This window comes from Lynx canadensis, chromosome D1 (assembly GCF_007474595.2).
Source record: "Lynx canadensis isolate LIC74 chromosome D1, mLynCan4.pri.v2, whole genome shotgun sequence".
NCBI classification, from domain to species: Eukaryota; Metazoa; Chordata; class Mammalia; order Carnivora; family Felidae; genus Lynx; species Lynx canadensis.
The window spans coordinates 15,206,867-15,233,797 of record NC_044312.2 but is presented as its reverse complement, the minus strand read 5'-3'; the positions used below and the strand labels follow the sequence as shown (position 1 = coordinate 15,233,797).

The 26,931-nt window shown below is 55.3% G+C and overlaps 1 protein-coding gene across 1 annotated transcript in view; it reads left to right on the top strand.

Annotated features, from left to right (window-relative positions):
* Nucleotides 1-26,931, top strand: part of DSCAML1 (DS cell adhesion molecule like 1) — a 348,497-nt gene that overhangs the window by 220,023 nt on the left and 101,543 nt on the right. Inside the window, 1 exon segment of the mRNA XM_030332277.1 lies at nt 24,208-24,354. Coding sequence (XP_030188137.1) covers nt 24,208-24,354 — 147 coding nt within the window.

The window sequence follows — 26,931 nt, the reverse complement described above, 5'->3', positions numbered from 1 at the left end:
TAGGAGCGGGATGGAGCCTCTTCTCTGGAAAGCAGGCATCCTGAGGCCCACGTCTGTTCCAGGGTAGCACCCGGGCTGGTGCTAAGCACTTGCCCAGAAGGTCACCTTCCGTCTCCCGTCAGGGCCTCTGCTGCTAAACGTGGCCCTTGTGCTTGCTTCCACAAGCCTCCACACCCTTGACCTCCCATCCATGGATACTTGACTCTCGCTAGAGGATCTTGGGCACATTTTCAATTCCTCCAGCAACTTCACATAGAGCTCAGAAGACACCCTCATGCCCGTTTTAAAGATACTTCACCCAACATCTAGTCTGGCTCCTAGCCTGCGGGGGCCCTGTCGGGCCTGGCCCTTCCCTGCACCATCTCCGGGAAAGGCACGACTCCCCTCTCACTTGGAAGATGCCAACTCACCACCCCTTTAACTAGCACCCTCTTCCCCACTAGACCAGCTTAACCCAATCAAAATGGGTTAGCACACAGCCGAGAAGATGTAGGCATATAGGCTCTCGGGCTCTAGACGAACCGCTGTCAGAGGATTGCAACCCTTCCCCGGTTGGACGAGCTGGCTTATCCAGGCCCTTGCCCTTCACCTGAGAGTTGAGGACGCCTGTCTCTTTGGCTCACGGTGTTCACGCAGGCTGCGTGGGTGCGTGGCTGCAGCACCAGGCAGAGTCCCCAGCCCCGGCACCCTGGAATCGGGGGGATCCCATGCAGGGCATGTTGATAGTGTGTGTCTTGTCTCCAGCTTTTGCTCATGTCCCCGGCACCTCCTTCCTCTTAGGACCCCCTAGTAGAGCCAAGTTGGAGGATGAGGGAAACTGGGAGGGACTTGGGTTGATGGAGCTGAGCCTGAACAGGAACAAGTCCGATTCTCCCTTCCGCCCTCCCTGCCTCTCTCCGTCTCTCCCTCCCTGCCCTATAAGCATAGCCCTGTTCACCTTCCTAAAGCCCTCCCCCTGTCCTGCATGCCGGCACCCAGTAACCTTCAGTGGCCCTGCACGGCTCATCAGAGGCCATCCAGCTCCTCACGTCGGCATTTAAACCCTCTGCCCTCCAGGCCTCCCCTCTCAACTGCCTGGACCTCCCGTAGCCCCTAGCATAGCTCTCAGCTCCAGTCACAGGTTTCACTGTCTCTGAACATCCCACAGGGACCAAGGATGTCCCCTCGCCCCCATCGTCCCTCAGGGCCACTGAGCACTTGCTGTGTGCCAGGCCTCACTCTCATCGCTTTGTGATGGTTTGTCTCATGTCATTCATATGCCACAACTGTGAGATCGGTGCTGTGATGAACCCCCTTCTACAGACATGGAAACTGGGACACAGAGGATCGAGAACTGGCCCAAAGTGACATCAGTAAGTGACAGAGCCGGGTCTTGGCCCTAGACAGAGTGACTTCAGTCTCCCCCCTTCTGCACGCCACATTCTCCTCTCCCCCTCCCCTCCCCCCATCCTGCACCAGGACGCCTGCAGAAGATTCCTCCTGGTTCCCGCCCCCTCCGCACCCACCAGGGAGCTTTTCAGGAATCCAAGCTGGTTACATTGGTTGAGAGCCGACCGTGCGCCTGGCTCCGGGACCTGAGCCGTGACCCGTGACACTCTCTCCCCTCCCCAAAGCCCTCAGCAGTTACCTCCCATGCACAGGCTAAAAGGGAGGCCCTTCAAACTCTGGCCTCATCATGTCCAAACTCATCGCCCCCCAAAACCCTGCTCTCCCTCTGCCCTGTGCAGCCCCTGCTTCCTAAGGCTCCTTGCTCTGTCGTGACACATGGCGTCCCCTTCGCCTCATCCCCACACGGGGAGGCAGACACACAGGTGTCCTTCGGGCCCCCGCTCAACTTGACTTTCTCTGTGATGGAGTCGTCATTCAGTCCTCTGGGCCGCTCCTCTCGGGGAGTCCTTTCTGGGGGTGAATCCTCCTCCCCAAATTGTGAGGCCCCGCAAGTCAGAAGAATTCTCGGCGACCTGTCCCTACTGAGCGCCTGCCATGCGCCTGACACCCACATAGGCCCCGGGGATCCAGACTTGAACAAGACCTTGACCTTCAAGGACCTCGCCGTCTAGAGGGAAGATAGCATGAAAATGGCCAATTTAGAAAAAAGTGGTAAATACCATGAGGGGGGTGGGCATGGGGTGGGTGCTAGGGGAGCCCAAACAAGGGGTAATGCACCCAACCAGGGCGATGCCCAACCTGAATGCAGAAGGCTGCAGAGGAAGCTGTCAGGCCAAAACAGGAAGTCGCCCCAACGGAAGAGGGCCCTCTGCGGCAGCCAGAGGCACAGAGCGTGGTGTTTCCAAGGGGTAGGAGGTTCCAGCATGCCCGAGAAGCTTGAGCAGGAACACGGAAGCGCCGGAGGTGAGAAGAGTAGGCGGCCAGAGGTGATGAGCTTTGGGTGCGGTCTCCGTTGGGACCGCATGTGGCTGCATGTATACAAGTCCTGAGCAGCGACTCAGCCAAATTGGAGAGGTGTGTTTGTTCATATAACAGGGAGCCTGGGAGCGGGCAGTTCGGGGCTGGTCCAATGGCTAAGAAAGCAGGCTCCTTTCCCCTTCCTGCGCTGGCCCCCTCATGACCACAAGACAGCCACTGCGCCCCGAGCCTCGCGTCCATCTATACAGCGAGAAAAAAGGAGGAAGGGCACAGGCTAAAAGGTCTGTGCAGATAGAATCTACCTTTGTATTGTTTGTTTAAATTATGCTAGGATAGGGGCCCCCGGGTGGCTCAGTCGGTTAAGCGTCCGACTTCGGCTCAGGTCATGATCTCGCGGTTCCTGGGTTCGAGCCCTGCCGCCAGCTCTGTGCGGACAGCTCAGAGCCTGGAACCTGCTTCGGATTCTGTGTCTCCCCCTCTCTCTGCCTCTCCCCACTCTTGTGCTCTGTCTCTGTCTCTCTCAAAAATAAATAAACATTAAAAAAATTTGATAAAATAAGTTATGCCAAGATACATACAACAAAAGTTGACGGTCGTAAGCATTTTCAAGCGTATGGCATTAAGTACCATCGCGCTGCTGTGAAATCCTCACCACCATCCATCTCTGCACAGGAGTGTTTAAGTTCACTTTCATCTTGCAAAACTGAAACTCTGTCCCCGTGCCTGTCTCCCCCTCCCCCTGCCCCTGGCAACCCGCGTTCTACTTTCTGTTTGTATGAAGTTGACCGCTCAAGGTACCTCGTGTAAGCGGAATCATCCAATATGTGTCCTTTTGTGACTGGCTTATTTCACTTAACCTACTGCCCTCAAGGTTTATGCATGCTGTGGCACATGCCGGAGGTTTCTTCCTTTTCGGGGCTGAATAGTATTCCATGGTGTGACCACATTTTGTTCACCCCCCTCCCCATCTGTCAGTGGGCACTAGGGTTGCACTCACTTTGGGGTTACTGTGCACAGCACTGCTGCGAACATGGGTGTGTAAGTACATTTTAGAGTCCCTGCTTCCGACTCCCTGGGGTCTGAAGTGGACTTGCTGGATCGCGTGCCTACAGTGCTATTTTGGACTTCGGCGGGACCACCTGCTTTCCGTGCTGCCGCACGGTGTTGCCTTCTGTCCCGCACGACACCAGGCTTTCGTTTTTCCGCATACTCGCCAACGCTTGCCGAGAGGCTGGACTTGACCACTAACAGGTTTTAAGCATCTTTGTGTACGTCCCTAACGTAGCACGGCTCCAGGTATATAATAAGTGCTCCCTAAATGTTTGTTGAGTGTTTATCTGACTCCTCCTTTATCTGCCCAAACCCCACACATCCTTAAGCCTCACGGAGGGTCCTGACCCCTCTGTGGAACCCTCCCTCCGGGTGCCGGTCCAGTGGTCTTCGCCCTTGTAAGGCTGCCATGGCCTTAGTCCCACGCGCTTGAGTGTTTCGGGCGACAGGGGAGGGACCCCGGCTTGAACTCTTATCACTCCGTGGATCTGACTCCTCCTCCCCGAGTGGATGATAAGCTTCTTGAGGATCAGGACTTTGTCCCCGACCTCAGCGGTTGCCCCAGGCCAGCTAGGAGAATACTGAGTGTCACAAACGGATTCTCAGGTTGGTGCCAATTGAATTGCCTCGTGACTGCCTGGCCAAAGACAAGGCAGTGGAGTGACTTTGTGGCAGCAGAAACGACCCTGGATTTCACGCTAAAGCTTGCCGCTTCCTCTTTGTTACCTGCGACAGGACACGTATCCTGTTACCTCCGCTCCAGAGTGACTGTGGCGGTCACTCCCCTTGACGGAAATGTCTCACCGATTGTGAGGCCCTCTGGCGTGCATTATCCTTTTGAATCCCGTCAAGGACCCCGTGAAGTGGGCAGGGCAGAATTTATTTAACCTGTTTTCTTTTTTTTTAATTTTTTTTTTTCAACGTTTTATTATTTATTTTTGGGACAGAGAGAGAGACAGAGCATGAACGGGGAAGGGGCAGAGAGAGAGGGAGACACAGAATCGGAAACAGGCTCCAGGCTCCGAGCCATCAGCCCAGAGCCTGACGCGGGGCTCGAACTCACGGACCGCGAGATCGTGACCTGGCTGAAGTCGGACGCTTAACCGACTGCGCCACCCAGGCGCCCCTTAACCTGTTTTCAAGATGAGAAAACGATGGCTCAGAGAGGTTAAGTGATTGGCCCAAATCGCTCGGCTGGGAAGGGCCCGAACGGGCCCTCTGACTCCCCAGCTCTGTCATCCCCTCCCCGTCGGTCCAGCTCACGGGAAAGCGGGGCTGCGAGGAATCTGTGAGAGTCTGGACGGGAGAGTGCTTCGCGGGCACCGGGGTGCCTTCTGCTCCGCAACGCCTGCGCGGGTTGGGGATGGTCCCGGCTGATCTGCTGGAGATGGGATCAGATGGGGTTTGGGTCAAAGAAGGAGGGTGGAAGGAAGGTTCTGCTTCTCTCCCGGGCACCCGAGGGTTCAGACAGCTGTCAGGGCAGGGAGGACGTTTGCACAGCCGAGCCGGGAGGTGGCTCTCAGGGAGAGTGTTCACCCCTGTCCCCCTTTTGAGGGGAGCAGGGACAGACAGGCGGACGCTGTTCCTCCAGACGCCTGCCGGCCACGCACCTGCTCCCCTGGAACCCGCGGGCTCCGGTGCCACATGTTCCCTGCCTCTCTCCTTCCTTCTCCAGGGCTAGCCCCCTCGCCCTCTCCCCCCCACCTCCTCTTCCCCCTCGTGCTCCCTCCTTTCACGAGTATAATGAGCTTGATAAGAAATTGTCTCGTTAACAGGATTAGCCACGGAAATCTCTTGTCCCCTCCCATTCATTCTGTAATGCTCCCGTCTCGTGTCCTGTAATTTTCTGCTCGTATCAGAGGCTGCGGACCACCTCAGGGATATTAATTCCTACTTGTTCTTTGATGGTGTGACTGCTGATATGCCGGGATGCCCCCCACAGCTGCCGGGCCCCAGGGCCTTGTGGGTAAATCACACCGAGGCCCTCGCAGGCTGTCTCCTGCCGGCGTCAGCTGCTCCCCGGTTTTCTGCTGCCGTCACCCCCCCCCGCCCCCTCCCCTGTTCCTCCTCAGTTTCCGGTTCTGGGGGCAGTGACTGCTTCTAACTTACAGGCCAAGGAGGCAGAGCTCAAGCTGGAGCCTAGGCGGCAGAAAAATGATAGAAATGATAGATGCGTGCCCCCAGTGTGCTCCTTTCCTTCTCTCTCAACCCCTTCCCCTCCCCACCCCCACACGTGTCCCTCAGAAGACTCTAGAGAGGGGACATGCGGAGGTAGTTCGGCCCAGGCAGATAAGAGCGTCGAGCTTTGGGCCCGGGTTCACTTCCTGGGTCTGTGCCGCAGACAACACCTTGTCCAACCTCTCTGAGCCTCAGTTTTGTCATCTGTACATTGGGGATGATAATACCCATCTGGCAAGGTTGCGGTAATGCACTAAATATAGTACCTGACACATAGTAAGTGCTCAGCTAATGCTATTTTCCTCCTCTGCTCTCTCCAAGACTGGAATTTGGTGGGAGTGGGGAATACAGTTCCTAGAACTTACCGAGATATTGTTTCAACCCTAAGTTGTATCCCAAACTCTTTCCTTGCACCGATGTGCTCTGACCTTTGCCCTTCCAAATTTCTTTCTCTTTATACATCTTTAGGGACTTTTGCAGAGGGACCTTATGACCCCCTCAACCCAGAATGCTAATTACAAGAAAGCTCAGCATAGAGGATGAATCCCAAGAAGGGGTAGCAGGCAAACAAGGGTCCTGCCTGTCCTGTGCCCCTCAACTAGGGATGAGCGCAGAGCAAAGAGGCATCCTGAGAAAGAGACCAAGTCTAGAATAGTCCGTGACCAGGGGCAAGAGGGTCGTGCTGGGCAGAAGCCCAGGCTCTAGGTCAGCAGGGCATGTTCAGGGAGAGGCAGAGATGCAGGGAGGCCAGAGGCTGGAGGAGGTCACCTCCCTCAGCTAGGAAATTGCTAGAGTCAAAAGAGGGGAGACCAGAGCAAAATCTGGGTAGATTTGGAAGCAGTTGTGTGATGGGTTACCCAGAATGCATCAGAGAGTGAGAGATGGGACATTGTACCTGTCTGGTGAGGGGGCTCAGCATCCCAAGTGCTGGGGCCACTCTGCACAAGGTGAGGGAGCAGCACGGGCCCAGGGACCTGGCGGGGCCAGAGCTGGGCTCAGAGGACCCTGGTCAGCGTCACCGCTGGGAACGGCACGTGCACAAAGAGCCTAGCGCGTGTCATCAGTAAGTCCCCAGCGTGTACCCCAGGAAGCCTAGGGTAGTCTTCATCTGTGCTTCTCATTTAATGTCTGTCCACCCTGAAAGATGGCCATCGTCCACAGCTAATGTCAGTAAACACACCTTGGGCTCGCAGGCCAGGCCCGTGGAAATCCCACGGGGCAATCTGAGGCTTCTGGCCTCAAGGAGTTGTGGAGTCAATCTGGGTTCATATCCCAGTTGCGTTGTTTTCTAGCTGTGTGGCCTTGGGCAGGTATCTTATCTCCCTGAACCCGGTTGCCAGAGCTCTAAGATGGGGATGATCTTGCCTGCCCCCCAGGATTACGATGAGGCAATGCGTGTGAAGCATCTGCCTGGCAGTCATGGAAATCGGTAAATGAGAAGCACCACCCCCCACGCTCCCCCTCTCCGTCCCCTGCGCACTGTCACCAAGGAAGACAAGCCACTAACGCATCGCGAGTATGCGTGCGCATGAGCAGGGTAGGGGCCGGGGGAGAGAGGGAGAGAGAGACTCTTATGCAGGCTCCAGGCCCAGCATGGAACCCAACTCAGGGCTCAATGAGATCAGGACCTGAGCCAGAATCAAGAGTCGGATGCTTAACCGACTGAGCCACCTTGCATTTCTAAGATGAATGGCAAAAAGTGAGTGTGTCATGAAAGCCTAGCAAGGGGTACAGATACCACAGGTTAGGGGAGGAAGAGAGGGCAGGAGGCCTGGGTGGGGGGAGGGGAGGCTCCCAACAGGTAGGATGTAATTTAGAGCTTAAAGGTGCTGCGATTGCACAGCGTTGGGGAGAAGCGTGTGGACCGGTACAGCTGGGGCAGAGTGCTGGTGCGTTTCATCATTTCAATAAGACAGACTCACTTCGAGGGCCGATAAAATGCAAACAGTGATGGGACTGTGCGCGTTTCTCCCTTTCCTGACGAGCTCCCTGACTGGCATCCCTGGTGTGCCATACAACCAGGATGATTAGCCTGCAAATAAAAAACGTAGGTGTTCAGAATAACAGGATAGCCTCTGCTATTTGAGCAACGTCAGAGGATTTTCAGGGGCTCTAGCAAGAGGGAAACGGGATGCGGGAATAACCCAGATCCACCAACACGAGCGGTCACTCCAAGTTCCCGAGTAGCTAGAAGTCAGCGTTAGGTAGATTCTTCTCTCCCCAGAAGCGGTGTAGTAATAACAACGAGAGCTGTCGTCTATTGAACAATTACTGGCAGGCACTGGGCCAGGCAGTTTAATTTTTGCGACAGATCCAGCCCTGAGATTGGTATAGATGAGGAAACTGAGTCGCAGAGGCAGAAGACCACACCGTGGAGCCAAGATCTGTCTGACTTCAGAGCCCAAGGACTTAACCACAGAGGTGAAAGGGCTGAGATCCATGTACTCATTCATTCATTCATTCATTCGACAAATATCATTGAGCACCACTGTATGCAGATGTTGAACCCGAAGCTGAGCCCAGAGTCATGGGCAGGCAAGTAGCCCAAGCGTCATGGAGGTCACGGTCTCATTCACTGGCACGCACTTGGCCTTTAGCAAGTGCCCTGTGGTATGGGCCATACCAAGGGCCTGGGAGGCAGAGGTGCTGCCAGCTGCTCTTGGCCTTCAGGGATTCTGACCATTCATTATAGGAGCTTCCTCTCCCTGCAGCGTGTGGACGCCGGAGGCCTCTGAACCAAGCAGGCGCCTGGAGTGGAGGGTGGTGAGTCAGGAGGCAAACATGGGAAGGACAGAGGGATGGTCTCCACTGCCATCCCAGTGCCCTCGGAGCCACATCAGAGGGTTTCAAGAGGTCACAGTATGATGCCCCTCGCAGCCAGACCTCCTCCTGGGACACTGTAGGACCAGCTTCCTCATCCTCTGTCTCTCCCCACCCAGTGGTCGCCAGACAGTCCGGAGGAAGGACAGGGACAGAGAAGGGGAGCGTCCTTGAGGTGCTGCTTCTGAGGACAGCTCACTGAGACCCCACCAGAGATGAGGAGGCTGGGGCTGAGGCTTCCTCTCCAAGACCTGCATCCAGGTCGCACAGCTTCCACAGGGGGCAGCGCCCGCGTTTCTGGTGACAGATCCACTGCCGCGTTCCCAGCCCTGGCCCCGGTGTCCCAGGGGATCGGAAGAGTGGCATACAGTATCCTTAAGGAACGTGCATGCGATCCGGGAATACCAGAATGGCTCCTATGGGCCAGTAGGGAAACAGTCTAAAGTGTGAGACCTGAGGCCCCCCTGGGTCCCAGGGTGTGGCCCCACAGTAGGCGCCGTACACCGTCTGGAAAAGGAGAGAAAGTCTACATTAGATGGGCTTTCCAAGAGGACTTCCAGAAGAAAGAAGTTTCCAGAAGGGCCTTGTTGGGGTTCAGGGAGGCTGGTGGCCTTCTCTATGGGCAGGAGCTGGTGGGAATGTCCAGGGCAGTGCGGGGCACAAGGAAGTGGCATAGCAAAGCAAGCCTTTGGATTTGGACAGCCCCCGCTCAGTGATTTGGGGCGAATTAGAGGAGAGGGAAAAACCTCTATCTCAGTAAGGCGGTAGCAAGGATTAAATGAGACAGCATATCAGGAAGAGCCCCTAGCATAGTGCCCAGCATCGGTCCCATTGTTCTGAGCCTCCACCTGTTCTGAGCCAGGGCTGGGCCTACAGGGGTGGCCGGGACCCTCAAGGAGCCTGCCAGGCCTCTGGGCTTCTAGTGACTCAGCACACATTCCATCACAGCTGTGACCATGTGCAGGGAATCAGGACATGGGACACTCGTGGGGAAGGTCATCTTGAGGAAGGGAAAGTGAGCCGAGCTCTGACAGGGGGGTGGCCAGAGCGAACTCTAGGAAGGAAGGGGGCAGGTGTCCCAAGTAGCCAGGCTTGGAGGAGGAAGGAGGTGGGACTTCTGGAGGAGCAGAGGAAGGCCAGTGTGGCTGCAGTTGGAACCAAGATGGCACTACGTGGGGTCAGGGGAAGGACGCTGGGTTCTGGCTGCCCTGTTAAGGATTTTAGTCTTTATCCTGAGAGACATAGGAAGCCTCGGTGGGATCAGATGTCCGTGGCTGTAGCAAGGTGCGTGAATTAGATGAGGCCACACGCAGGTATGGACAAAATGTAGGGGGCCGGGATGGAGAGGCGGCCCGTCATGGAACACGCACTTGCAGCGAGTGCTCGCTGGGGAGGTGGGTGGGGCCCGAGCGAGGCCTCCAAGGACCAGGGGGTCAGAACGGGTCTCCTACTCCGTCCATCACCGCAGAGCCACCCAGGGTACAAGGAAAACCCCAGCTATTCAGTGGCCCATGGGGGTTCGAGATGCAGCGTGGTCACAGAGGGGAGGGTGGAGAGCGGGAGGTGGGAACCACACCTTCGAGGCGAGCCCTGGGGGGGGGGGGCATCCCCATCCACCTCCCCCAGGTCCAAGCACCCAGGGTCCCCCTCCCTGCCGGCCGCCTGGTGACCGGGGTTCTGTAGAAGCAAGGCCGCTTTCCCAAATCGTAATAATAGTTATTTCCATTACGCCATGAGCATCTGACACATGGAGCAGTGAGGAGCTATGAAGCCCCCCCAGTGGGTAACATAAAAGTGGGGGTGGGGGCTTCCGGGAGGCTGGGAGGCCGCCTCTCGGGCTGGGCTCTGCCATGTGCAGCCGGAGGAGGAGGACGGGGAAGAAAGAGGCTTATTTCAGCACCCTGTGATTATGGCATCTTGTTTTTGTAGTTTGTTCAACAGACCTCTCTCCCTCTCCCTCCTCCCCCCTCGCCTCTCTCTTTTTCATCTTCCTCTCTCAGCAAATCCATTTAAATGCGATGCTATTCTTAAAGCGCCCCTCTCATGCATGTCTAATGAATGTCAGGAAAATGCTATTACAATGGGGCTGAGGAGGATCCGATCGGCACTGTGTGTACAAGTCATTTGAAAGGAAGCCGGGGAGTGCTCCAGTTTTATTACAGCATAATTAGAAATAAAATCTTGTTGCAATAGGAGAATGAGAGATGTGTGCTAATCCTGGGGTAGAGAAGGAGAGAGCTGTATTTGGAGAAAAGGACTCGGGGAGAGAGGAAGCCGGCCACTGCTCTCTGTCTCCCTCCACCCAGGCTCTCCGGCTCGTTCCCCTTCCCGAGTCCTTTCATCCTTGTGCCCCCTGTGAGCTGCAGGTCCCTGGGGGCGCTCCAGTGACAGTGCTGACGCCCTTCTAGGTCTCAGCGGCCCAGAGCAGTCAATCTGCTCCGCCGGGGCCCCGGGGAGCCGAGCCTGGTCCCTCCCCGGGAACCCACACCCTCCTGCCTGCTTAGGAGGCCAGCCTGTGGGCAGCTGGAGGTGGTAGGAGTGGTCAGAGGCCCCTGCGCTTGGAGGCTGAGGCCCAGGTCAGGCGGTGAGTGCCCCCACCCCCGCCGCTACGACAGTTATACATTTGTTTATTCATTAACTCATTCCGTTATTCAGTAACTTCCAACTGATTCCTTCTTGCACACCAGGTATCGCACTGGGTGTATTCACTGACCCATCTCATTCTCACAGGAGGTAGGCTCAAAGAGGTCCAATGGCTCCCCCAGCACCTTCAGCAAGGAAGGGAAACTTTCGAATCCGAGCCCTTCTGAATCCAGACGGGGCCTTTTCTGCTCCATCGTGCCGTCACCTTCCTTGGTCCTCGTGAGACCTCAGGTTCCTGTGCCTCCAGTGACCCCGTCTCCTGTAGAGGCCACAGGCAGAGATAAAGATCGGGGACCTGGCTAATCTCCCTTACAGGGCAGAAATGGGGAGTCCTGGGTGGTAGCAGCTTGGCATGATCAGGCTAGGGCGACGGCGGGGGTCAGGGGCTGCTGTATCCGTGTAGATGACTCTGGCCCTGGAGGGTTGAGTCCGTACTGTCTCTTGCGCTCAGCACCCCTCAGAGCTCTGACCAAGGTGGGGGTTAAAAAGAGAGACACCCACCCTTGTCCAGCCGAGTGGAGGGAAATCGTAGAATCACAAGGAAAGTGACGCTTGGGAAGTATCTTCAAGACCAAATGGTTCCATCCCCCTGTTCATCATTTAGGGAAACGGGCCCAGAGGGGCACCGCAACTTGTCAGAAGTCACCCAGCAAGTTCAAAACCAGGTTTCTCCTCTCCCAGCCCCACCAGACCTGCCTCTGCATAAGTGTTTCCGGAAGAGAGACTCCCCTAGATGACATTTCTAGGCCATGGTAGCCTTCCGAGCAACGTCTCATCCCTTCCTGGAAGACCATGGCCGGGTGGAGGTATGAGGCGTGGAGATGAGGAGACCGTCTCAGTGCGCCTAGTTCAAAGTCAGCCACGTGCTGGAGCTAAGCCTGGCCCGTGGCTTGACTCAGCCTAGGGAAAAAATGACCCCTGTGGGCAGCTCTGGGACCCTCCCGCCTTGCGGGAGAAACTGAGTCTGAGCCACACCCCGTGAGAATAGGATAAGGTCGGCACCCCTCCAGAGAGTTCCGTGCCCTCCGCTCTGACACTCACCCTCTCACCTACGGGGGTAGTGGTGGAGACAGAAGGGCATAGGCCTGTCCCCAGGGCCCCTGGGAACACATGCGGTACATGGTGCCACCCAGGAGCCCGACATGCCAAGCCCAGCCCAGCCTGGCATCAGATTTGGGGGCCATGGTGCCTTCCCCAGCACCTGGGAGCCCTTGCGCCAGGAAGCAGGCTCTGGCTTAGCTGCCCACTGGAACCCTCGCCTGAGTATTCCCTTGTGCCTCCTGCCAGCTGGAGACAGGGCAGAGTTTCTGGCTCGACGTACCCCATGCAAGCTTCACAGCAGAAGTCCTACCGCCCGTCCCTCTAAGTCCCCCTCGCAACCCAGAGGTGCGTGCCCTGCCCGACTGCCGTTCCGTGGGGAAAGGGCAGCGGGCCCGGACGAGCTGTGTGACCCTCTGTGCCTCCGTCTCCTCGAGTGTCGCATGCAGTGGACACTCCATGGTGCACTCCGTGCAGTGGATGCATTGGGTGGATCAGATTCGGATGTTTGATAGCAAGTGCAGACGAGGCCCTCCCTGGGATCCAAGGCCCACGCCCAGGGCCGGTTCCCCGCCCACGTCCTCGCTGCCTCTGGCACCCAATGCCCACTGAGGGGGTCTTGGCTCAGTCCCCGCCCCTCACGCTCTCACTGTCTACCCCCAACCTGTGTGGCACGCCCGACGACCTTCAGGACCAGCTCGCCTCTGTCCTCCTCCCCGTTCCTACCCTGAAGTCCTCACCCCGCTATCTTCACACGGCAGATCCCGACTCGAGAATCTTGGTGCTGGAAGGGCCCTCAGAGAACAGCATGTCTGGAGGAGGGGTGTATTCGTTTTCTGGCGCTTCCGTAACAAAATGACCGGAGTGGCGGGTTTGGTTTCTCCTGAGCCCTCTCTTCTTGCCTTGCAGATGGCTGCCCTGTCACTGTGTCCCCGCCGCGGTCTTCCCTCTGTGCGCATCCGTCCCTGGCATCTCCCCCTCTACTTATAAGGACACCATCATATTGGATCAGAGCCCCACCCTTATGATCTCACTCAGCCTTAATTACCTCTTTAAAGGCCCTATCTCCCAATACAACCACACTGGGGATTAAGGCTTCGTATAGGAATGTTGTGGGGACACCATCCAGCCCGTAACAGGGAGAATCTAGGACTTAGAGCCAGCCAGCACTAGCGGTCGGGACCTGAATCCAAATTCCTGACTCAAATGCCATGTGCCGTCCACCTTGCTGCAAATCTCTCCTGGGATCTTGGGGTGGGGGGCTTACAATCCTGGGAGGCCAGAGTCCGAGGCAGAATGGGCCTTGGCTTCCCTGGGGCTTTTCAAACCCAGGCTGGCAGGTACCCCCAGGGTCTCACCATCAGCAGGAGACACGGGAAGGAATAAAAGGAAGCAGCTGGGCAGAGCTGGCCCTAATAGCTTCCTGCGGGGGAGCCTGGTGCCGGACCCCCAGGCAGGGCTAATTCTACCAGCCAGAAGCATCAACCACCCCCACCCACCCTGCCCCGAGGGGAAGACAGCCCGGGAGGGAAGAGCTTGCCTGTGGTTGGGCTGTGTTGCTCACCTCTGAGCTGCAGGCTGACCACATTGTCCCTGTAAATCTCTATGGGATGGAGCTGTAACTCATAACCTGTATTGATCGCAATTACTCTTGTGGAATTGGGACGGCCCTGGGGGCCGAGAGAGGCCCTTCAAGGCTCTGGCATCCTGAGGCTGCCCCAGAAACAAACTTGGGCCTTGGCAGGCTGAGTGTGTCTTCTTTTCCAGGGCACAATGAAGGATTTTTCTAACCCTAGCCAAGTCCCGCTCTCGGTGCAAAGCCGCGCGCATTTCTTCCCACCTCCCTCCGTCCCCAGCTCCATACCCCTGCTGTGGATTGAGACCTTCCTTGGAGGGGTGAGGGGTGTGGGCAGGGTTGAAAACCCCTCCCTCAGCTTCTGGGTTTCTTGCTTCGGGAAGGAAGCAGCAGCTTCTCTAACTCCAGCAGCTGAGAGGCATCGTCCCAGAAGCATCTCTACAGCCAGGATTCGCTCATTCAACGCGATACCTGCAAAAATACCTGTGCTCCACGTATATGTCATAATCACGCATGCATTTGTGATACTTCATATTTGCACACTTGCATGTGCTATTTGCATACTTCGTATTACGGTAGTAATCCCTTACACACGTATAGTGTGGTATATGCCACAGCACCCTCTCGTAGACATTGTCACGTGGACCTTGCAAAAGAATGCTGTGAGCCGAGCACGCCAGGGGTCAGCATCCCCGGTTAGGGGATGAGACAGCCGCAGCCCAGAAAGGTGAAGGGATTTTCCTAAAGCGACACGGTTGGTAGGGGGCAGGTCTCAAACCTCCCGTTTCTGACCCCAAGTATGCACTTCCCCGAGCTGCCAGCCCCTTCTCTGGCCCCTGCGATGCCCCAGCGGCCTGTGCCAGCGCCCCTGACGTTGTGCACGTGACAGGACACGCGCTCTATTCTGTCACAGACACATGCAGCCACCGGCCCCCGATCACGCCTTCCTGCTGACACAGGGCACCCCGACATGGCAGGGCGTCTTTGCTGCCTAGGTCTGAGGCCTCCACTGCCGGATGCCCCTGACCTCTTATGTCACTGCCCAGCAGCCTCCTGGGGGATGTGGTGCGTCCATTCTTGCAGTCGGGACTGTAATGCCTTCTGGTGCTGGGCTCATCTCATCCCTCACCTCCCTGCTCGCCCACCACGCTGGTCCCGGCCAGGGACAGGGCAGCCGCCTCTGGAAGAAGCCAGAAGGGTTGGAGAAGTCCGCCTCCTGGCTCTGGCCAGCCCCCTCCAGATAACAGCACACACCCTCCTGGCAGCTGGGCTTCGGGAAAGCGGTTCTGGGTTGGTTCAGGAGACCCAGGTGGGAATCCTGCCTCTTCCACTCACTAGATGCGTCACTTGAACTTGGGCCCCGCCTGAGCCACAGTTTCCCCATCCGTAAAACAAGAGGAGTAGCTCGTGCTGCTGGTGATGGGCTGCGGATGACGCTTAAGAGAGGGGCCATGTGGGAACGCGCTTGGCACATGGGTGCTCACTGACTCATGCACTTTGGGGTGTCTTTCTTGCTGAGTTTATAAAATGATTTAAGACGCTTTGCCAGCTAGGCCTGGATTTGTCTCCCAGCCCAAGCAGACCCTACCCATGAGGGATGCCCAAAAGGGCCCAAGAGGGGAAGCTCACCGCTACGGGTTCCTGGACACGGGTCGCCTTCCTCAAAGGCCCCAGCCGTGGGAACCTCTAGCATCTGGAGGCAGGGAGAGACGGCCCCGCCCACGGCAGCTCAGTTCTGCTGCTGCCCACAGAGGGGCGAAGCGCCTCTCTGCCTTCACCACTGCATTGCATACCTCTGGTCTCAGAGCTGGCCCCGGGACCCTAATGGGGTTCCATCCTGGAACCAGTGACCTCTGTTGTTAGTGGTCTCTCCTCCAGGCCAGGGTAGTATTTCCCCTCCAATCAGCTAAGGGAGAGGTAGGTCCTGGGTCGGGGAAGGGCAGTGGAAGGCCAGCCTCAGGCACACTTCAGAGGGGCTGTTTCTGTCCCTTCTTCTCCCTGGGCCGGCTGCCCTGGGTCTCCATGTGCTTGAGTAGTTCCTGGGAAGGTGAGGTCACTCCCTGCAGGGGCCGCCCTCTGAAGATGAGTCAGCCATAGTTTATTCTCCAGATTGCCCAGCCACGTCCTTGTCGGTTTACATCCCTGTGTTAGCTCCAAACCATCATCAGTCTTGCTTTAATGTCCCGCCTGGACTCAGCTGAGCTGGGGAACCCAAGGGGGGAGCAGTGGCCCAAGCCATGACAGTATGGCAGCCGTGGTTAAGAGGGGAGAGACCCCAGGGTGTGGGGGACCTCGGGACAGGACTCCAGGCTGGAGAGCCTGATGTCTCACTCCACGGGCGGTGCCTCCTCTCCTACCGGGGTCCCTCCATTCCCTCCGTGTGCACTGAATATCTTCTATGTGCCAGCCATGTTCTGGAGCGGGGATACTAAAATAACTCTCTGCTGTCAGCGAGAAACACCACGTGCTCCGAAGACAAACAGGCAGGGTAAGGAATTGGGCAGGGACGCGGAGCACAGTCTAATTTTGATAGAGGGGGTCAGGCAAGGCTTCTCCAACGAGCTGGCACTTGAACTGAGAGACCTGAACGGGGCCGGGGGTGAGTCAAGGAAAAAGCATTTCAGGCACAGAGGAATAACCACAGCCAGAGTCCTGGGGTGGTGACGAGCACATGTACCCTGATTTAAAAACCACTGTAGCGGCTGATCTCCAAGACGTCTCGCAGCTCTGCCGTTCTTTAAGCTAGGAATTTATACACATCTGGGAAGGGAGGGACCTTAAAGACGACCCAATTTGTTTCTCTTATTCAATGCTTAAATCCTCTATGCTGTATCTCAGCCAAGCGTCTCTTCAGCCTCTCCTTAAATACACCTGGTGACCGGAAACTCACTACTTTGTAAAGACACTCATCCCAATTCTTTATAATCTTGACTTTAATTTTTTTTTTAATTTTAATTGTGGTAGAGTACACATAATATAAAATTTACCATCTTAATCAGTTTTAAGGGTTGAGTTTTAATGTCAGGAGAATTTCAGCCCAGCCTGAAGTCCAGTCGTGTTTAAGGGCAGCTTTATCTCGCAAAACTGAAACTCGGTGCCCGTGGAACATCCACTCCCCATTTCTCCCAGCCCCTGGCATCCGCGATTCTACTTTCTGTCTGTGTGAAGCTGATTGCTCCAAGTAGTTCATATCCGTGAAATCAGACAGTATTTCTTTTTCGCGACTGCCTTATTTCACTTAGCACAGTGTAGTCAGGGTTCATCTATACGGTAGCCTGTGTCAGAATTTCCTTCCCTTTTAAGGCTAAGGAATATTCTATCGTTTGTCTCTACTATCTTCTCTCTGTCACTCATCCATCGGGGGACACTTGGGTTGTTTCTGTCTCTTGACTCCAGCGAATAATGCTATGGGCATAGGTGAGAGAACATCCTTTTAAGAACCTGCTTTCAATTCTTCCGGGTATATACCCAGAAGTAGAATTACTGGGTCACGTGGTAATTCTATTTATATTATCTCAAGGAACCACCATGCTGCTTCATCTTGACTTTTGAATCCTCAAAAGTAATCCTTTTTAAAAATCTGGTTGAATACAGCAGGAACAGGGATGAGCAGTGCAAGAGGTTTGCCAGATGTAGAAACACTCAGAAATGGGAGTGGGCTAATCTGGGAAGGCTTCTTGGAGGAGGTAGAATTATCTGACTTCTCTGAGCGGCCGTCTCCTCGTGAGTGGAATGGGGATAAAACTACCTTAGAGTTTGGGCAAGTTTCATTCATTCATTCATTCATTCATTCATTCTTTCATTCGCTCTAGAAAGATTTATTTCTAGGGCACCTATTTGGCCATCAGCCCTGAGTGAAATGAGAAACTATTGGAGGGTTTGGGGCAAAGGAGCCACATAATCCGACTTGGGTTATAGAGCATCACTCTGGCTGCGGGTTGGGCACGGTTGGGGGAGGGGCAGGGGCCTAAGCAGGAGCCAGTTCGGCAGCTGCTGTCCCTGTGGCATTCGGAGTAGGCCTGAGTAGGACCCGTCCAGCTCACACCTTCCCGAAAAACCCTCGGTCCTTCCTCCTCCTCTGCCCGCACCCTCTCCCCACCAAACTTCCCCTCACACTTGCCTCTGAGAGCAGAGAGAGGCCGCGCCTCTGCAGAGGGCAGCTGTTCCCCCTCACAGCCCTCTGGAGCCACCAGGAGCCCCGAGGTTTCTATCATCCTCTCTCCGGGGCTCCTGTAGCTCTCAGGAGTCTCTGAGGCCCGGCTCTCCGACCTTTTAGAAAAAGAGAAGATGCCGTTGGCTCCCTCAGCACCTGTGTGCGGGGCCTCCGAATTGCAGAGGAGGGTCCCCTTTATTCCCAAGCTCCTGGGGAAGAAGGCAGGGGGGAAATCTGCAGGAAGCCTGGCCACGGGGACTGAGAGCCCCTCACCTCCTTGAGGTGGGGCCGTTCGTGCCGGGGACCCTCGCATGTCGTATTTCGTCTGACTCTCCCGATAGCTCTGGGACACAAGTCCCATTTATTAAGTCGTTTTTCCTGAAGGAGAAGCGAGACTCCAAAGTTTGGTGCCATCATAGAGACATCAGTTGTCAGAGCAAAGGGGCCCCAGGAGTTTATCTCACCCAGTGGTTCTGTGCCCTGGCTGCACATTACATGAAAAGCTTCTTTTTTTTTTTTTTTTTTTTTTTTTTTTTTAGATACCGGTTTCCAGGCCACACGCCCAGAGATTCTGAGTTTAATTTAAAAGCTCCTTAGGGGCGCCTGGGTGGCGCAGTCGGTTAAGCGTCCGACTTCAGCCAGGTCACGATCTCGCGGTCCGTGAGTTCGAGCCCCGCGTCGGGCTCTGGGCTGATGGCTCAGAGCCTGGAGCCTGTTTCCGATTCTGTGTCTCCCTCTCTCTCTGCCCCTCCCCCGTTCATGCTCTGTCTCTCTCTGTCCCAAAAATAAATAAAAAACGTTGAAAAAAAAATTTAAAAAAAAAATAAATAAATAAAAGCTCCTTAGATGATTCTAACGTATAGGCATGCTTAAAGACACACACCGGATCCACCTTCTTCCTCCTTTTGCAGACGGGACACCTGAGGGCCTGGGAGATGACCGGACTCCCCTCAGGTCACCCTGTGTCGGTTGCCCGGGGCTCCCGTAACAAATTGCAACAAGCTGACGGCTTAACCCAGGGAGATTTACTGGCTCACACTCCTGGAGGCCAGAAGTCCCGAATCAGGGTGTGGGTGGAACCTGCTCCCTCCTCAGGCTCTGGAGGAGGGTCTTCCTCGACTCTTGCCTAGCTTCTGGGGTTGCTGGCAATGCCTGCGTCTGTTGGCTTACAGACGCGTCGCTCCAATCTCTGCGTCTGTCTTCCCATGGCCTTCTCCCCGTGTCGTGTGCCTGTGTTCAAGTTTCCCTGTTCCTAGAAGAACACACTGGATTCGGGGCCCACGCTCATCCAGTATGACCTCACCTTAACTTGATTGTGTTGGCCAAGATCTTATTTCCAATAAGGTCCCATTCACAAGCTCTGAGTAGACATTAATTTGGCGGAGGCGGGGGAAGGGGGGATGGGGTAGATACTCTTCAACCCAGTACACACCCCATCATTAGTGGCAGAGCCCGGACTCCAATCCATTCTCCGAAATCCAGTCCCGGGCTCGGCCAACCACACCCGCTAGCTTGGCCCCTCTTAATCTTTCTCTTCTCGCCGATGGCCTCCGTTGAATCCCCTCCCCACCCTTCAGCAGTCCCCAAACGGGCCCCTTCCTGGTGGTAGGACATTGTCTTCTAACTATGGAATCCCAAAGAGCAGAGACTAGGTCCAAGACCTCTCCAGGGAGCCCAGTCCAGGACTGAGGGGTGCCCCAGAACGACTTGATAAATCAAGCCAAACAGAACTGAACGGATGAGCGTTCCTTTGTAAGGTAGTGACCACCCCGCTGACAGAAGCGGCCAAGCAGAGGCTGGCTGACCATATGTTCCTGTGAGAGGTGCTGCTATTCTAGAAGACTCAGTCGACACCGAGATTTGGAAGAGCGTAAGAAGTAGACTAACGATCTGGGCTCTGCCACTTACTAGCTGTGTGACTATGGGTGGGTTATTTAACCTCTCTGTGCTTTGGTTAGTAAAAATAATAGTACCCATTGCAAAGGGTTGTGGGGATTGAATAAGATAGTGTGTATAAAATCCTTGCCCTGACATGTATCAGGTACTTGGTAAACATGCAGCTTTAAAAAAAGGAGAGGCCTGCTTCAGACCATCCAGAAGAAGGATGGTGAAGCAGGTGGAGTATTTTTAGTAACAGTAAAAAGAAGAGGGGCGCCTGGATGGCTCAGTCGATTGGGCGTCCGACTTCGGCTCAGGTCATGATCTTTGGTTGACGAGTCCGAGCCCGGCATCCGACTGTGTGCCGACCGCTCGGAGCCCGGAGCCTGCTTCGGATCCTGCGTCTCCCTCTCTCTCTGCCCCTCCCCGACTCATGCTCTGTATCGCTCTCCTTCAAAAATAAATAAACATTAAAAAAAATTTTTGTTAAAAGAAAGGTTTCCTTAACCACACGCAGCACTTTCCTGGTCATGGCCCCGTTCACAGATGAGCCATGGCCTTTGACATGTGACACACAAGCAGCATCAATGGCAGAGTCCACGTTTAGACACAGTCCTTTTTTTTTAACGCTTAATTATTTAGTTTGAGAGACAGAGACAGAACACGAGCAGGGGAGGGGCAGCGAGAGAGGGAGACAGAGAATCCCAAGGAGGCTCCCGGCTGTCAGCACAGAGCCCGATGCAGGGCTCGACCCCAAAACCGTGAGATCATGACCTGAGCTGAAATCGCGACTCGGATGCTGAACCGACTGAGCCACCCGGGCGCCCCTGCACACGGTCTCATGTCCCAAGCTTGGCACCTAAGGGAAAGTGATCTTGCAGCGTAAACCCGTATGGACACTACCGGCATTTGGGGTCGGACAGTATTTATTACCCAAGATATCCAGCATTGCCGGCCCCTGACCACGGAATGCCATTCGTACCTCCCCATCTTGGTGTCGACCAAACATGACCCCAGACACGCATTCCCACGTGGCCTCAGGATGCAAGCTGGACCCAGTGGTCCCGGCTGCCACTCTGTCCTTCCTCCGGCTGGACCCAGCCTACCCCCTGGCGGAAGGGGCCAGGGTAGAGGATAAGTTGCTCCTCTACCCGTTCCAGGGATGGCTGGTCCCATTTGGAGTGCAGGGTGGGGGCTGCCCGACTGCCAGGGCACCCCATCGGAGAGCCAGCCGTTTTGTGGGGCCCTGGCCCCTCTGAACCCCCCACCAGCTGGCTGTGCCTCCCCCGCCCATCGCCGCCTGCCGCTCACTCCACAGGCCTCTTGCTGCTTCCCTTCCCCAGCAGGGCCCGTCATCTGATTCTCATCAAACATGCAGAACTGATGTTGCACAAGCCCCCCCCCCCCCGGCCCCAGGGGGGATTAACATAATACCCTGATTTCTCCGTCCCCTCTCTCCAGCACTGTGCATCCCCCTGGCTGCGGCCGGCCCGCCTTTGTTTCAGGAGGAACGATACACTGTGTCTGGAAACGTTACTGCAATTAAATATGCACAAGAAGGGGGGAAGGGAGGGGGGAAATGAGGACAATGAAGGATGTGAAACATCAGATGCAGCAGCTGCTTGTTGCTATAGAAACCCCAGCTCCCCACCACATCACCGCAGCACCCCTTCCCAGCTTCGAATTCCAGTAGGACCGAATGCACCGTCTTCCCGGGGTGCGGGGAGCTGCGAGATCACGGGGGCCAAGCTGCTGGTGCCGGATCGGGGGTCCTTCCTGTTTTTCCTCACCCCGCCACCACGCCCCCGGCCGGGTACTTCTGATCAGCAGCACCCTCCCATACTTCTGCATTCCAGTCCCAGTTACATAATAAATCACGGGAGAGCTTCCGCATTTGACTTTGGGATGTCACAACATGGAGACAAAACGGCACGTTCAGAGTCTGGCGGGGAAGCCAGGCTTTCTCTGTGCTTCCCCCGGGTCCTCTCCGACTGCCGGCAGCAGGGCTGGGCTCCCTCCCACTTTCCTCCACGTCTCTTAACCCACAGCACTGAGCGGGGGTCTGTGAGGTGTGGTCCGTGTGCCGGAGGGGCACGGCGGGGGTCCAGAGGACTGGCATCCTGCCACATGGCCAAGCATGCACCCGGGGGGGGGGGCAGCAACACGTCACTCACGGGGGAACCATGTGACGTCCCAGGTGTGGGCCCACAACAGCCGGGTGTCCGAGGGTGGAGAGACGGCAGGTGTCCTCACAGCGGTTCACAGACCCAAGACCAGGGCGCTGGCTGAGTGCCAGTCGAGTGTGAGACCATGGGGTGATGGGGCTGCCTTCTACTCCCTCTCTGTCCCCTGTAGGAAGCAAACCATGTTGGGCTGGGGGGGTTGGCAGTCCAGCCCTCTCCTGCGCTGGTCACGCGAGGCCAGTTGCTAGGCCCCAGCCACTTGGCCAAGTGGCGGCACATAGTAGGTCTAGTCCTATACAACGGTGTATGGGAGAGCGGGAAGACTAGGAGATGTGCAGATAAACCAAAGTTTATGAAGAAACAAGAGGTCACCCAGATTGACGAAGTTATTTGAAACCGTATTAAATAAATACTAAGACACAAACCCCTACGCTGCTTAGGCCGCAGAAACATTAAAGGCACGACAGCTCCCTTCCAGTGTGTGTGGCAGTGTGGCAGTGACCCGGGCTCAGGATAGCTCTGTGGGGCTCTCATGAGTAGAACCAGGACCCATGGAGGGAGCCTCGAGGAGACCAACTGTGACCCAGGAAGATCTCTCTAAAAGTCAGAGCTCTCCACTTTGGGAGGGGCTGCTGAAGCCACAGATCCTCCGAGGAAGGCTGGAGAACCTTGTCAAAGCTGTGGTAGACACTTTAAGCTTCTCAGCCGTACGTACAACATGCCTTGTCACAAAGTGTCACCGGTGAGATCCCCGTCCCCCGGTACTGAGGCTTGTGCTTGCTGGGTGGGGCGTCACGGAATATTCCTTTTTTTAAAAAAATATATATGTATGTATTTTGGGGAGAGCACAAGCAGAGGGGCACAGCCAGGGGGACAGAGGATCCAAAGCAGGCTCTGCGCTGACAGCAGTGAGCCCGACGCGGGGCTCGAACTCACAAACCGCGAGATCGTGACCTGAGCCCAAGTCAGATGCTCAACCAACTGAGCCACCCGGAATATTTCTTTTTTTTTTTTTTTTTTAACGTTTATTTATTTTTGAGACAGAGAGAGACAGAGCATGAATGGGGGAGGGTCAGAGAGAGGGAGACACAGAATCGGAAACAGGCTCCAGGCTCTGAGCTGTCAGCACAGGGCCCGACGCGGGGCTCGAACTCACGGACCGCGAGATCATGACCTGAGCCGAAGTCGGACGCTCAACCGACTGAGCCACCCAGGCGCCCCAGAATATTTCTAATAGGAGAGTGAGCCAGTATCAGAGCTCTTATCAGGGGTTGAGGGGGAGGGGGTGTCACTCAGCCCCCAGGCGGGAGGAAGCAGCCTAGCCCCCAGAGAACAGGCAGAGGGACCCAAACTTAGCTCCTCAATCCCAGTTTGGCTGGCTCTTGGGTGGGAGGGCCCTGCCATGCGCTTAGGGGAGTCTGAAGCTGAATGCAAGCCCCTCCCCAACTGTCAAGTCCACATTCTCCCCTTTTAAAATCAGCGCTCACCAGCTCAAATTCAAGGTCTGCCCCGGGACCTTGGAAACCCATTGCATCTCTAAGTGGAGTCATATGTCACCATCAGCAAAATGGGTGTCTTACTGCCTGTCCTTCTGGCTTCCCTGCCGAGTCCTGACAGTAGGACCTGGAAAAGCAAAGCACAGTGCCTGCACCTGCGCCTTGCACAAAACGAGCGTTCGAGAACTGTGTGTTGAATTAGTACTGTGTATCTGGATCTCTCTATCGCCACTACTGGCAGAGCTTGGCCTCCGTAACTGTTTGATGAGTGAATATACGATTGAAATCGAGAGAAAGGGATTTACGCTTGTGTTTGGTTTAGTGCACAGAGCTGGGAACCAGAAGGCTGAGTTCTGCTCTGCTTACTGGCTGTGTGACCTGAAAATGGAGAGGACACACAAACGGTTGTAAGGACAAATGAGCGATGGACGTGAAAGAGCTTTGCAAGCTTTTGCACAGACATAGGAGAGATGAGGACTGACATTCACCGGGTGACGCTGACCCTCACTTGCTATGTGCCACTTCATTATTATTTTTAATCCTTATATCCACCCCGCGAGGTGTTATTTGTACCCCGTTGTACACATAGGGCTCAGAGAAGTTAAGTAGGTTTTCCGAGATCACACAGCTGATAAGTGGACAAGTCAGTTTGGAACCCAGGTCTCGGTCTGACCCTAAAGCCTACTATAGTTCTATAAAACTCTGAAGCATCTAACACTGAAAGGAATAACGGTTCTGGGAGAAAGGCCGGCCGCCGGCCTGAGTTGCTTCTGGTGGTGTGCCCAGCCAAGGGAGTAATGGATTATATCTTGATTCTGTCTCCAGAAAACAGGTTTTTTATTACTCACCACGGCGGGCTGTACATCTCGGACGTGCAGAAAGAGGACGCCCTCTCCACCTACCGCTGCATCACCAAGCACAAATATAGCGGGGAGACCCGGCAGAGCAATGGGGCCCGCCTCTCTGTGACAGGTAGGTGAGGGGGTTGCAGCGGGCGCCAGCCCAGCCCTGGGGTGGGCACGTCCGCACCAGGGACCGGGAAGGCTGCTGTGTATCTAGGCAGTCGGGAGCCTCGGAGAAGGAGCTTAAGGAACACAAACATAGGACCTCCTGGGGCAGAAGTCGTCCAGCTTGGTGTGGAGGGCCCTTCATGTAAGAACTTCAGAGTCTGTACCTAAGGAAGCGAGCTCACCTGAAGAACTGATGTGTTGCCATTTATCAGATAATGAGGGTTAATGGAATCCATCTTCTGTTTCCTTTTTTTGCCCTTGCTGCCAGGAGGCTCCTAAACAGAACCTGATATTCAAACATAGTTAACGATTAGGTGAAATTAGATCAGATAAGGGAAGTTTTTTTTCCTTCGTGTCTCTAAATGTATTTTAAGATTCTATTTGACCTATTTATGAGTGCATGTGTCTCTTTTGTTATAGCTTAAAAGTAGGCAGAATAGAATTCAGAAGCAAAACTATTTGTAAATTAAATAAAGGATGCTTATTCTGGAATGATCATCACTTTAAAAAAAAATTAATGTTTATTTTATTTTTTTTGAGAGACACAGACGGAGTGTGAGCAGGGAGGGGCAGAGAGAGAGACACAGAATCTGAAGCAGGCTCCAGGCTCTGAGCCCTCGGCACAGAGCCCAATGCGGGGCTTGAACTCACAACCCATGAGATCATGACATGAGCCGAAGTCGGAGACCTAACCGACTGAGCCACCCAGGCACCCCAGGAATGATTATTATCACCTTTTAGGAAGGATGGAAGCTAATGGTTATTAAGTCCCCTGCATGCCAGAGAGCTCACTCCTCTGCTATCCTTTAGGCACCGTGATAGCCTTGTGGGGTATACACTGATGTGTTTTACAGGTGAGAAAACCAGATCTTAGGGAAGCCAAGCGACTTGCCCCAACTGTTTAACCAGTGGGAGGCAAAGCCAGGACTCACACTCTGCATCCAGAGTGTGGACACCCCCATGGGAAGGGTCAGTTGAACACCCCATTCATGCCCCAGTCACAGAGTAAAGGAGGACACATGGTACCCCTCAAGGAACAGTGCCTTTCTGGAACTGTACTTTTTCAAACTCTTTTGACTGCGATCTGCAGATAGACATTTTTATCCTAACCTGTGCCGTGCACTCTGGTATTTCCTACCATGTGCATTTAAATGCACTCTGATATTTTCTATTCGATGCTGTCCAATTTTGATTTACTTAAATGCTGGTCGCAACTTACCAAATGGATTTCACAAGTTCCTCGCGGTTTGTGACCTGCAATTTGACCATCTCTGCTGTTCGAGGAGGTGGGATTGGAGCGGCTTTTGGAGGGAGGGTGAACGGATAGAGCAGTGGTGTTGGAGGCTAGGCCCACCCAATCACGTGACCTCTCGGGGACCCCAGAGAAGTAGCTTGACTAGATGACCACTCTGATTCTGTCTGACTCTGACCTTCTGGGGTTTGGTGAGGACCCAGATGAACTCTAGCCCAGACCCCTCTCTCGTTTGCCTGGCACGTTTGGAGGCAACAACAGGAGAGTGGGAGCCAGCAGGGCAGGGGTGGGGCTCTCCGATTCTCCTCTGTGTCTCCAGCACCTGGGCCTATGCCTGGCACATAGTAGGTGCTAAGTAAATATTTGTGGAATTAACCAATGCCAGGGGAAACTGTCATGCGGGAAGGCAAGGCGACTGTACTAAGAGGCCCTGTCTTCGTGGCTGGACTTCAGAATCTGCAGCCCAGCTCCCAAATGTGTTGGAGTGCTTCCCTTCCAAATTATGGGCACTTGTCTACATGCTGTTTTGCATCTCATCTGCATGCTTCTCATAAAACGTGGGCACAGTGCAGACATCCCCCTCCTCTCCAGCACACGTACTTGGCCCCTTCATCCTGCCAATCTCACCTCCACTTCTGGGGGGGCGTGGGCAGGTGTCTCAAAAAAGACACTCTTTAGACTGGAGGTTATGCCAGCCCTTCTCCTTCTGGTCTCCATTCCCCACCGGCGGTGAGGAGAAGCGGGGGAGGTAGGAAGAGAATAAGAGACGCACCAGAGACGAAGAGACACGGCAGTAAAGATAGGGAGGCCCCCGGCCAGACGAGGGGAGAGGCGCAGGCACAGAGTAGACCCGGGACAGGGAGAAAACGGAAGAAAACCTACGCAGAGAGACAAAGGCAGAGGGGAAGTCAAGAGTGAACGAGATCTGAGAGAAGCAGGAGGGACCTGGAGGGAAGGAAGCGGAGGGAGCCAAGGGGAAGGGGCCCCGCCGGTGACACGGCCCTGATGTGATGTGATGTGACAAGGCCATCTGCAAGCTGCTTGTCTCGGCAAAAACGCAAGTGATACGGGAGCAAGGCGGTGCAGAGGGGGTGCGAGGGGGGCACGTCGGGGAGCTCGGGGCCTCAGCCTCCGGCCCCACACACCGCAGATCCTCTCCGGCTTGAGGCGGGGCTCCGTCAGTCCTGAACGAGAGAGGCTGGCCGTGGTTTCCGCTGAGACGGTTCACTCTGTAGTGGCCCGCACCCCCGAGGGCTCCCCGGCTGGTGGCTGGGAAGGGTGCGGCCC